The sequence below is a fragment of the Haliotis cracherodii genome, unplaced genomic scaffold, assembly GCF_022045235.1.
Source record: "Haliotis cracherodii isolate W230 unplaced genomic scaffold, xgHalCrac1.p SCAF_16, whole genome shotgun sequence".
In the NCBI taxonomy this organism is placed as follows: Eukaryota; Metazoa; Mollusca; class Gastropoda; order Lepetellida; family Haliotidae; genus Haliotis; species Haliotis cracherodii.
In genome coordinates this window covers 29,321,374-29,334,569 of record NW_027266271.1, presented here as the reverse complement: position 1 = coordinate 29,334,569, position 13,196 = coordinate 29,321,374, and the positions used below count along the sequence as shown (strand labels likewise).

The following is a 13,196-nucleotide window of genomic DNA, read 5'->3' as shown; positions in this document are numbered from 1 at the left end:
TATATATGCAGCCAGCCAGGAAATCTGATCAATAAAAATGATATGCGAGGAGTTATTGTGCTACACTATAGTATCTGGTTATGACAAATTTGAAAAACAATGGTTGTTCATGATATATATAATTCTGATGCATATATCAGATCTATCAGTTTGAATGGGTCAACTTAACGGCAGAGTGAGTGTGTGAGTGAGTCCTATGTCGTTATCGCCAATCTTGCAGCAAAAGGCAGAGCGGGGCAGGGAATGGGTTTGACAAGGTTCACCCACATGGCTTTATGTGTGTCGTGCTAACACAATAACTACGTGTCCGACCATCCTGATGTGACGGGACTGACCGAGACCGACCGTTTCAGCCGAACCACGTCGGCCAACACAAGACAGGGCTTCACATTTTGTACCCGTGAATGGAATCGTATACGGATCATGGAGCCTTCCTGTGGCTGCTCATTCGTTGTATCTTCCTGTGGCTGGTCATTCGTTGTATCTTCCTGTGGCTGCTCGTTCAATGTATCTTCCTGTGGCTGCTCATTCAATGTATATTCCTGTGGCTGCTCATTCAATGTATCTTCCTGTGGCTGCTCATTCAATGTATATTCCTGTGGCTGCTCATTCAATGTATATTCCTGTGGCTGCTCATTCAATGTATCTTCCTGTGGCTGCTCATTCAATGTATCTTCCTGTGGCTGCTCGTTCAATGTATCTTTCTGTGGCTGCTCGTTCAATGTATCCTTCTGTGGCTGCTCATTCAATGTATCTTCCTGTGGCTGGTCATTCGTTGTATCTTCCTGTGGCTGGTCATTCGTTGTATCTTCCTGTGGCTGCTCGTTCAATGTATCTTCCTGTGGCTGCTCATTCAATGTATATTCCTGTGGCTGCTCATTCAATGTATATTCCTGTGGCTGCTCATTCAATGTATCTTCCTGTGGCTGCTCATTCAATGTATCTTCCTGTGGCTGCTCGTTCAATGTATCTTCCTGTGGCTGCTCGTTCAATGTATCTTCCTGTGGCTGCTCATTCAATGTATCTTCCTGTGGCTGGTCATTCGTTGTATCTTCCTGTGGCTGGTCATTCGTTGTATCTTCCTGTGGCTGCTCGTTCAATGTATCTTCCTGTGGCTGCTCGTTCAATGTATATTCCTGTGGCTGCTCATTCAATGTATATTCCTGTGGCTGCTCATTCAATGTATCTTCCAGTGGCTGCTCATTCGATGTATCTTCCTGTGGCTGCTCGTTCAATGTCTCTTCCTGTGGCTGCTCGTTCAATGTATCTTCCTGTGGCTGCTCATTCAATGTATATTCCTGTGGCTGCTCGTTCAATGTAACTTCCTTTGGCTGCTCATTCGTTGTATCTTCCTGTGGCTGCTCATTCAATGTATCTTCCTGTGGCTGCTCATTCAATGTATCTTCCTGTGGCTGCTCGTTCAATGTATCTTCCTGTGGCTGCTCATTCAATATAACTTCCTGTGGCTGCTCATTCAATGTATCTTCCTGTGGCTGCTCATTCAATGTATCTTCCTGTGGCTGCTCATTCAATGTATCTTCCTGTGGCTGTTCATTTAATGTATCTTCCTGTGGCTGCTCGTTCAATGTATCTTCCTGTGGCTACTAATTCACTGTATGTTCCTCTGCCGTATAGTGAACCGTGACACACGTATTGCAGATGTGCAGCACATTCGTCAACCTTCAAGTCAATCATATCTGACGCATCATTTACCTTAACCATGTTTTGTGCTATGTGTACACATTGTATACGTGCATGAACGCAAACGTCGGTTTAAACCATCAGTCAGTCACAGGCATCATCATGAAGTACGTACTGTTACACACCCTTTCTGGTTGTAATTCCTTACGTCCGTGTTGGTCTGCCATAATTATCCCCAGGTGCAGATAACCTGGAACATATTATTTCTGTTGTGTCAGGTGTCGCTGTACTTTGAAGTAGAGACCACCTGATATATCGGTGATTAAGACGGGGGTGGGGTGAGGGGGTGGGGTGGTAATTGGGGGTCGGTAACCATCAGCAGGTGGTATATTGTGGTCACTGCTATGATGCCATACTCTCCGTCCGGTAGTTAATTTCCGCTAATGAAGATTTATTGCCACACCGTGTCCATCTGTGCCGTACTTACTCGTGTCTCTGTCAGAGGAAGATGGCGACTCAGACAATGTGAAATATGGTTATTGGACACGAGGGCTAAAAATAAAGCTAAAATGTTTATAACTTTTCACATTAAGAAAATCATTCCTCTGTCCGTACTGTAATTGCCCCAGGGTCCAGATACAGTTACAGAGAACATTTAGGAACTCAGACAGGTGAGGAGGACGATCGATGAAGGAGTCGACAACTGTTTATATCAAGTTATTACCCCAGGAGCAACCTACACATATAGATAATAACATTTCAGGAACCAAAACTTCTATGAAACCAAAATTTGTGTGCGTTAAATGTTGGCGGAAAATTTAGCAGTTATTCTTTAACTTTTGCAGTTATTTTAAACTTTTGCAGTTATTTTGAACTTTAGCAGTTATTTTAAACTTTTGCAGTTATTTTAAACTTTTGCAGTAATTTTAGACTTGAGCAGTTATTTTAAACTTTTGCAGTTATTTTAAACTTTTGCAGTTATTTTGAACTTGAGCAGTTATTTTAAACTTTTGCAGTTATTTTAAACTTAAGTAGTTATTTTAAACTTTTGCAGTTATTTTAAACTTTAACATTTATTTTAAACTTTTGCAGTTATTTCAAACTTTAGCAGTTATTTTAAACTTTAGCAGTTATCTTAAACTTTAACAGTTATTTTAAACTTTTGCAGTTATTTTAAACCTTTGCAGTTATTTTAAACTTTAACAGTTATTGTTATACACCACCGTGATAAGATTCTAAATCTCATGACAAATTCCATATCTGTCAAAGTGTACTTAATTGCCTGGATGTGACGACCCCGAGTTCCATAATTAAATCTCATGTCGACACGGATCCTGTTCGAGCCAAAGGTTATCTGAGTAACGCTCGAATGTAACGGAAAAGCCATACTGAAATTGATTTTGTACAAAGAGCGGATAAAACAGGACTCCAATAAATCTCACATAAGTCCTTTCACTACCGTGATATATCAGGTTTATATAGCGTGACTTACATGCCTTCCCTTCCCTGATGGGAGGGATTTAATTCCTGAAAAATGCCGCACGATGACAACTTCACGTAAAACAGTTACATCTACCGTTTTACACCGATAACTGACGTTGTCAGGTGGCCAGTTACCATGGTAACCTTAATCTGTGAGTTAAAGACAAACGTGACATTTCAAGTGGCGGTATTGTTTGAGAGTGTATCTACGCTCTCATTGTAATACTTGCTCAAATAAATTCCGTCGTTTGTGGGAATAGGATAGAGGCGACGGTAAATAATCTTAAGCCTGTAATCCCCCGTTAGAGCCCTTGTGTTGTTTTCATTGTATGAAGCACACTGTATGTCATCTCCTTCATGGGGTATTGTAGATATTGAAACGCGCTGGAAGGTTTGAGGACGGGATTCAAATGACAGACTGTTTCCCTTGGCCTGGTGGGACGCGGGACTTGCCTTATCTGAGCTGACGCTACCTGTGTCTTGGCCGGCTTCGTCGATAGATCCAGATGACGAAGCATGTTTGTGAGAGAGTAAAGTTCAACTTTTCCACCTTAAATACATGCTTGGTATTCGGTTACGGTGTCTCTGTGAAGAGAACGTAGCATTTGACGCCGTTGTTATCAACATTGCTGGCGTCCGGAATTTGTGTTTGAACGGCATAGTTTCAGACTAGCAGATACACATATCAAGGGCGTTTTGCAATATACGTGATTATAGGAAGCCACCCCCTTTCAAATTCAGCAATATTATAGCTATCTTATGGAGGCGTTTAGTAAACAATGTTACCTTTAGTCAGCAATATTACAGCTATTTTAAGACAACCTTTGGTCAGAAATAATACAGCAATATCGTGGAGGCCTTTAGTCAGCAATAACACAGCAATATCATGGAAGCCTTTAGTAAGCAATATGAAAGCTATATATATAAGGACAACCTGTAATCAGCAATATTACACCTGTATCATTGCGGCCTGTAGTCAGCAATATTACAGCTATATCAAGACAACCTGTAGTCAGCAATATTACACCTGCATCATTGCGACCTGTAGTCAGCAATATTACAGCTATATCAAGACAACCTGTAGTCAGCAATATTACAGCTATATCAAGACAACCTGTAATCAGCAATATTACACCTGTATCATTGCGGCCTGTAGTCAGCAATATTACAGCTATATCAAGACAACCTGTGGTCAGCAATATTACAGCTATATCAAGACAACCTGTAGTCAGCAATATTACAACCATATCATGGCGACCTGTGGTCAGCAATATTACAGCTATATCAAGACAACCTGTAATCAGCAATATTACAGCTATATCAAGACAACCTGTGGTCAGCAATATTACAGCTATATCAAGACAACCTGTAGTCAGCAATATTACAGCTATATCAAGACAACCTGTAATCAGCAATATTACACCTGTATCATTGCGGCCTGTAGTCAGCAATATTACAGCTATATCAAGACAACCTGTGGTCAGCAATATTACAGCTATATCAAGACAACCTGTAGTCAGCAATATTACAGCTATATCAAGACAACCTGTGGTCAGCAATATTACAGCTATATCAAGACAACCTGTAGTCAGCAATATTACAGCTATATCAAGACAACCTGTGGTCAGCAATATTACAGCCATATCATGGCGACCTGTGGTCAGCAATATTAAGGCCATATCACGGTGTAATGCATGTTACAGAATGTTTAAGCCGTAGTGTGGTGTATTCCATCTGTCAAATAACGGGACGAAGCTTTCAAGATAGAAACTATAACAAGAGAAAGCTTCACGGGAGTTAGAGGTTAAAGCTGACGTTATTCACCACCTGAGAGGGGCAGGTGAATACCATGGTCGTGGACGTACCTGGAGAGAGACACATTCGACACTATCTCTCCCACAAACACACAAACACACACACAAACACACACACACACACACACACACACACACACACACACACACACACACACACACACACCACAGCCAACCCTACCCTCAGGGACCAACACCACACAATACCCCAATACCACATATCCACTGACACACGCACGCACGCACGCACGCACGCACGCACGCACGCACGCACGCACGCACGCACGCACGCACGCACGCACACAAGCACACACAAACACACACACAAACACGCACGCACACACACACACACACACACACACACACACACACACACCACAGCCAACCCTACCCTCAGGGACCAACACCACACAATACCCCAAAACCACATATCCACTGACACACACACGCACGCACGCACGCACGCACGCACTCACGCACGCACGCACGCACACGCACGCACACAAACACACACACAAACACGCACACGCACACACACACGCACACACACACACACACACACACACACACACACACACACACACACACACACACACACACACACACACACACACACACACACACCACAGCCAACCCTACCCTCAGGGACCAACACCACACAATACCCCAATACCACATATCCACTGACACACGCACGCACGCACGCACGCACGCACACAGACACAGACACATAGCGTAACTTTGCTACCTGTTCAAACGGCGATCTGTCATGTCATGCATTGGACAAAGACATGTCGTCTTGGTTTTCAAAGCGTGTCACCTGCCCAGGGCAGCTGTACGTCGTGCGACATACATTGCTGGGATTCCTCAGTGAGGCCACACAAAGCCAGTGTCTGCTGCGTCATGCCGAGTTGTTGCCTATAAATCTCACTTATCTGCAATATTGCAGCTCGGTTTGATAGTCTACTGTCAAACATTCCTATGCGGCTTTCCTCTCTCTCCTGCGTGCGGGACAACGATATATACATTAATTTTGTGAAAACCAAACAAAGTGAATCTATTAATCCTCTTATCTAAAATTTACGATTTGCTGAGTACTCGATATATGATTAAATAAGATAAACGTTCATAGGTTGCGTGTTTTACATTTGTTAGCCACCTACTGGTGGGATTATGAATGTGTGTATTGGTAATAATTGCAATACACACAGTAGACATTGAGCGAAGGAATAGTGTGTGTGCCTGTGCAGATGGGATCTGGATAGATGGGGGTGCGTGTGGGTTGCGTGTGTGGGTCTGATGGGAGGGGGGTCGGGGTTCGGAATTCGGAGGCGAGTTCGATAGTTGGGGGTGCGCGCGTGCGTGCGTGCGTGCGTGCGTGCGTGCGTGCGTGTGTGTGTGTGTGTGTGCAGTGTTCATCTCTTTCAGTGTTCATCTCTTGTAGTGTTCATCTCTTGTTGTGTTCATCTCTTGCAGTGTTCATCTCTTGCAGTGTTCATCTCTTGCCGTATCCATCTCTTGAGGGGTTCACATCTTGTTGTGTTCATCTCTTGCAGTGTTCATTTCTTGCAGTGTTCATCTCTTGAAAGGTTCATCTCTTGCAGTGTTCATCTCTTGCAGTGTTCATCTCTCGCAGTGTTCATCTCTTGCAGTGTTCATCTCTTGCAGTGTTCATCTCTTGCAGTGTTCATCTCTTGAGGTGTTCACATCTTGTTGTGTTCATCTCTTGCAGTGTTCATCTCTTGCAGTGTTCACATCTTGTTGTGTTCATCTCTTGCAGTGTTCATCTCTTGAAGTGTTCATCTCTTGCAGTGTTCATCTCTTGAGGTGTTCACATCTTGTTGTGTTCATCTCTTGCAGTGTTCACATCTTGTTGTGTTCATCTCTTGCAGTGTTTATCTCTTGCAGTGTTCATCTCTTGCAGTGTTCATCTCTTGAGGTGTTCACATCTTGTTGTGTTCATCTCTTGCAGTGTTCATCTCTTGCAGTGTTCATCTCTTGCAGTGTTCATCTCTTGAGGGGTTCACATCTTGTTGTGTTCATCTCTTGCAGTGTTCATCTCTTGCAGTGTTCATCTCTTGCAGTGTTCATATCTTGAGGGGTTCACATCTTGTTGTGTTCATCTCTTGCAGTGTTCATCTCTTGCAGTGTTCATCTCTTGTTGTGTTCATCTCTTGCAGTGTTCATCTCTTGAGGGGTTCACATCTTGTTGTGTTCATCTCTTGCAGTGTTCATATCTTGCAGTGATCGCCTCTTGCAGTGTTCATCTCTTGCAGAGTTCACCTCTTGTCGTGTTCATCTCTTGTAGTGTTCATGTCTTGCAGTGTCTATCATTTTCCGAGTCGATAAGTGTGATGCCTTTCACAGAATATCACAGATGTCTCAGATATCACAAAGCTAGTCACAGATAATCAAAGAATTCACGAAACGCGTGTGAAGTTTTTTTGTCCATCTAACAAAGACAGAAATGAGAGAGATCTGCTGCATGTCCGTGTCCCCAAATCGCCAGATCTCATGAGTCAAGACGGACTATCCAGTACACAGCAGATGACGACATGTATCTGACATAGTGTGAGGGAGAGGTCGGGCGTGGGGTTGTGGCAGGAGAGAGAGAGAGAGAGATAGAGAGAGAGAGAGAGAGAGAGAGAGAGAGAGAGAGAGAGACAGAGAGAGAGAGAGAGAGAGAGAGAGAGAGAGAGAGAGAGAGAGAGAGAGAGAGATGCAGGTCCTTGACGTTTATCACTTCGGTGAAACCGACTAGCACGGGTATGGTGCTGACAAACCTAGAAACATAATCAGGACAAACTGAGATTCGAAACTTTCACAGCTTTCTGAGCGCCAAATGACGCAACACTGAAAAACGCATTGTTCGACTGTGATTTCGTTGTGAGGACAGACAATCGTCGATAATTGGAGTTTGTTCGTTTTCATAGAGTATGACAAATCTACTAGCGGGCTACATGAGGCCGCCATTCAGAAGTACACACCGGGAGCAATGGCCGCGATGCGGCTTCGTCGAGACGTGATTTATGTCACAGGACGTCACAATCAATGATACTTCGATGGCATGATACATGCTCTGTCAATACTCTTGTCATTTCAAATATAAGAACGACCTTGAAAAACCACTCGCTGAAAACGCTGATGACGCAATCGCGTGACGGCACCGTCTGGTGTTACATGCTATGTGACAATCGTCTCCGTCTGCCAGAACGGGTATTGACAAACTGTTGGGTAAGAGCGGAGAGAAACATGTCGCGTGGGGCTCGGGGAATTCTCCGGTGCTGGCCAGGTGGATTGACAAGATTTTGTAAATGACGGCAGTCCCTGCGTAATAAATCTTTAAGTCAAAGACTTCCCTTGGCATGCCTTAGCCAAAGACCCCCACGGTGGCCCCGGGCTGTGAGGGTGGAGGTCTCCACGCGGCCGAGTTTGGTCAGGATTAAAGCAGTTGGCACATGGTCGAATTCGACAGTACCATGTTTGTTATTCTGCTTTATACAACTGATGTTCCCACATCGATAAACACTGTCGAGAGACCACCATCCCACCTCTCCAGAAAACTCCGTGGAGGCCTGGGCAAGCCAGGGCTTGTCAGAGTCCATGTGGACGCGCATCTGTATGTAATGGTTGTCTTGGCTTGTCTCAATGGATTAGTATGAGATACCACACACGTGCATCTGTCTCCATGGATTAGTATGACATACCACACACGTGCATCTGTCTCCATGGAATAGTATGACATACCACACATGTGCATCTGTATCCATGGATTAGTATGACATACCACACACGTGTATCTGTCTCCATGGATTAGTATGACATACCACACACGTGCATCTGTCTCAATGGATTAGTATGTCATACAACACACGTGCATCTGTCTCCATGGATTAGTATGACATACCACACACGTGCATCTGTCTCCATGGATTAGTATGAGATACCACACACGTGCATCTGTCTCAGTGGATTAGTATGACATACCACACACGTGCATCTGTCTAAATGGATTAGTATGACATACCACACACGTGCATCTGTCTCCATGGATTAGTATGACATACCACACACGTACATCTGTCTCAGTGGATTAGTATGACATACCACACACGTGCATCTGTCTCCATGGATTAGTATGACATACCACACACGTGCATCTGTCTCCATGGATTAGTATGACATACCACACACGTACATCTGTCTCAATGGATTAGTATGACATACAACACACGTGCATCTGTCTCATGGATTAGTATGACATACCACACACGTGCATCTGTCTCCATGGATTAGTATGGAATACCACATACGTGCATCTGTCTCAATGGATTAGTATGACATACCACACACGTGCAGCTGTCTAAATGGATTAGTATGACATACCACACACGTGCATCTGTCTCCATGGATTAGTATGACATACCCTACACGTGCATCTGTCTCCATGGATTAGTATGACATACCACACACGTGTATCTGTCGCCATGGATCAGTATGACATACCCTACACGTGTATCTGTCTCCATGGATTAGTATGACAAACCACACACGTGCATCTGTCTCCATGGATTAGTATGACAAACCACACCTGTGCATCTGTCTCCATGGATTAGTATGACATACCCTACACGTGCATCTGTCTCCATGGATAAGTATGACATACCCTACACGTACATCTGTCTCCATGGATTAGTATGACATACCCTACACGTGTATCTGTCTCCATGGGTCAGTATGACAAACCCTACACATGCATCTGTCTCCATGGATAAGTATGACATACCCTACACGTACATCTGTCTCCATGGATTAGTATGACATACCCTACACGTGCATCTGTCTCCATGGGTAAGTATGACATACCCTACACGTGTATCTGTCTCCATGGATTAGTATGACATACCCTACACGTGTATCTGTCTCCATGGGTCAGTATGACAAACCCTACACATGCATCTGTCTCCATGGATAAGTATGACATACCCTACACGTACATCTGTCTCCATGGATTAGTATGACATACCCTACACGTGCATCTGTCTCCATGGGTAAGTATGACATACCCTACACGTGTATCTGTCTCCATGGATTAGTATGACATACCACACGCGTGTATCTGTCTCCATGGATTAGTATGACATACCCTACACGTGCATCTGTCTCCATGGATCAATAGTACATATGCAATGTTATTCTCAGGTCAACGTCAGTTCTACAGAATCGGCATGTATTTATCGGTTCGACTTCAACGTTTTGATCTTACGCTCTTTAATTTCTCAACAACAGATCCGGCCGTGTCAACTAGGCGAGAACAACTACATGAGACCCCATGTGTCTGTACACATAAGTTGCCCCTTAGAGCCACGAAGCAGCCCCTAGTACCCCCCCCCCCCACGCCCAGGGGAAACAGGATAATCTCACAGATTCGAAAGCTTTGAATCAGATTGCCGAGGTTCCCAAGCCAGCCACGAAGAGGGCAGGGGACGGGCTAGGCTTGCTCCAAAGCTGGTACTGAAAGAAAAGTCCATGGATGTGAAGTAATTCTATCCTCCTTATAGTCAAGTCTAGATATGTGGACAGTACAGGACTCCAGTCTCTTACAGGGACAACTTGTTCTTATTATATACATAATCTAGAACTTATGATTTAAACTCATATGTAGTGCCTAAGAGACTTGTGCAAGTCCAGCCACTTGCAGCCTGAGTTGATGAATTGCTGCGGTAACAAGATGGAGAAGCTCTTCATCCCGTTTTTGTAAATTTGTGGGGCTGCGATTTGATTGATTGAATGTGGCAAGTATGAAATATGAAGGTTATTAACTTGGGTGATTTCCAGCGAGCGGCGAATGTGCTCCTACTTGGCTCTGGCGTGACAATTCTTTTTTATGAAATGAAAATCATCTAATTACTTATTTCTGCTGTATTGTTCCTGTTCCTGGAGCCCTTCAAGGGACTGAATTAGACCAGAGTGATGTGGATCGAATAAAACACACTTGAAAGCATATGGCTTGCATCCTGCAAAGTAATTGTGGACCTGCCATATACAGTTATGTATAGATTGATGGAGAGTATGATGGAACAGTTGGTGTAGGCATGGCCACTTGATACTTTCTAAATGCACACAGAAACCTGTTTGATAAACTCGATAATGCATTTAAAGTGACGTAGCTTTGGCTCCTTCTCACCCCTGGGGGCAACATCGGCACGCCCCTCATCTGGAACTACGGATTGCTCGTGAGACGGACGGACGGACGGACGGATGGTATTACTTTCGTTTTTTCTGCCATAAGCATAAACGTTCTTTGCTTTTGAAATGATATACAAAACTATATTCTACATACACACTTTTATTGAATTTTCTCCCACAGCAAATATGAACATGGTCTTATATTTACACATAAATGTCGATGAACGTTGTTTCCAGTACTTAAATAAAATAAACAAAATAAATAATTGCATTGTACATCATTTCTGACACTGATGTCTACCATAAAACATTTTAAATGCTTTACTGAGGTCGTGAATGTTGTAACCTTGATCAACCTTGAACTTTTCGGGGAAAGAGCACGATCGTAACTCAAAAGTTGTTAAATGTAGACACCAATGGCTGGAACTGCTGGAATATTAGGGGAAACATAAGGGGAAAGTTGGCTTTAAGAAAGTTGGAGTCCCCTCTTGTCGTACAGTCTTGTGGATATTAGTTTTACCACAGTTCAGGTAGGTTGGTAAGTGGTGGAGAATTGGCTATGTGGCCGTTATTGAGCATATCAGATCATCGATAAAGCTGAGGTTACACGTACTGGACAAATTGCCTTGTTTTGACTTTGCCAATCCGAGCATAAATTTCGATTCATATGCATAAAGAAACAGGTCAGCCAGAAGGGGGGCACAGTTGGTGCCCACGGGGATGCCTATTTCTTGACTAAATGTCACGTCCAACTTTTCAAATATTGTTTTTTCAATGAAACTCAGAAGGCATTTGATTCCTTTTTGACGAATTGTCCCGAACCTCTGAAGATATGTAGCTGTATCTATAATGTCACCACGTTTAGTAACAAATGCCCCATGGATCAAGGAGTGAAGTTTTTTCCGTAAGTTTGCCATGTGGGATAGAGGTGTATAAAGTTAAAAATTCTCTTTGATTGTTTTAAAGGTTATGGTTAAACTTTGAGACAGGGATTTGGTGGTACATTTGCTAGACCCTAAATATATATCTCTGTGCTGATTTTCATGGAGATTTGGAATCCTGTACACTCGTTAAATGGACGTATCTTCAGGTTTTAGCGTCAGGTCAACCTTACTTATAATGCTGGTTTGCCTTGTCAGTGGGAACAACAACACACTTTCATGTAGGACAGCCAGACTTTGGAGGACAGCTGGCTGGGACAGAATGGGTGTATTGTTTCCTCCTTTTCAGTTTGGATTAAATGGTGCTCGTATAGGAAGATAAAACAGTTGGTGGCTCCTGAAATTTGAAATATTATGGGACATTTTGGGAAACTGATTTTTGTCTGAGGATGCTACTTATTGTGGCTGAGGAAGAGGTTTTGTCGCTATATTTAAGTTTAAGGCATCAATTGCCATATTTACAAATTTCATATTCTTGCACATGCTGTCTTTGTCTGATTTAATGGAGTCTGTTCTTGGTCTGGCCAAACATTTCGATTCAATATCAAGAACTATACTCTCTAGTCGATACAGTGAGTTTTTACTTATTGCAGATCCATCCATCAGCAAAAGTGTCTGGGGTCGTTTAATTTCTTTCAATGAGTATAGTCTTGATCTTACTTTGTAGGGTCTCAATGGTTCCTGAAGGAGAGCTACCAAATATTCCAAATGAATGGTATCAACGTGAAGAAGGTTTGTTTTAGTGTTGCCGGAAAATCGACCTAACACTCTACTTGACTTTAACATCCTCACGACCATAGTTCCTTGTGAACTGAAACTGAATCTCTCCCCATTGTCATGATATACCCATTAAGATGATCTATGTTTAAGGTGAGTTGAATCTTTATCGTCACAATGGTCCAACATCGACTCGTTAACAGATTACTCGACGTGTAGTCAGCGCGGGAGGACTTCGAGTTAAAGAAGCTGGTTCCCCTGTTATTTTAGTCCTGCAGTGCTCGACGAATGAGAGTGCACTGCCGCGTGAAGCTGGTTTTGGAAAAATGCATCTCTTTCATGTGGAAAGACGGACCGTTTTTTTTTATTTGATCAAATGTTGAAAACATGTCAAGTTGCATCAATTGATTGA

At 43.2% G+C, this 13,196-nt stretch overlaps 1 protein-coding gene across 1 annotated transcript; it reads right to left on the bottom strand.

Moving 5' to 3' along the window:
- Positions 1–299: 299 nt before the first annotated feature.
- Positions 300–8,542, bottom strand: LOC139463674 (uncharacterized). The gene is made up of 2 exons (XM_071244930.1): positions 8,489–8,542; positions 300–1,547 (listed from the first exon to the last, which is right to left on the bottom strand). The coding sequence occupies exons 1-2, from the start codon at positions 8,540–8,542 to the stop codon at positions 300–302; spliced, it is 1,302 nt and encodes a 433-aa protein (XP_071101031.1).
- Between the last annotated feature and the right edge of the window lie 4,654 nt (positions 8,543–13,196).

Coding starts and splice junctions, on each gene's coding strand:
- LOC139463674 (XM_071244930.1), bottom strand. CDS start 8,542: ATGGACTCTGACAAGCCCTGGCTTGCCCAGGCCTCCACGGAGTTTTCT. Junction 1,548..8,488: donor CCACGGAGTTTTCTGGAGAG/GTGGGATGGTGG, acceptor TTAAATGAACAG/CCACAGGAAGATACATTGAA.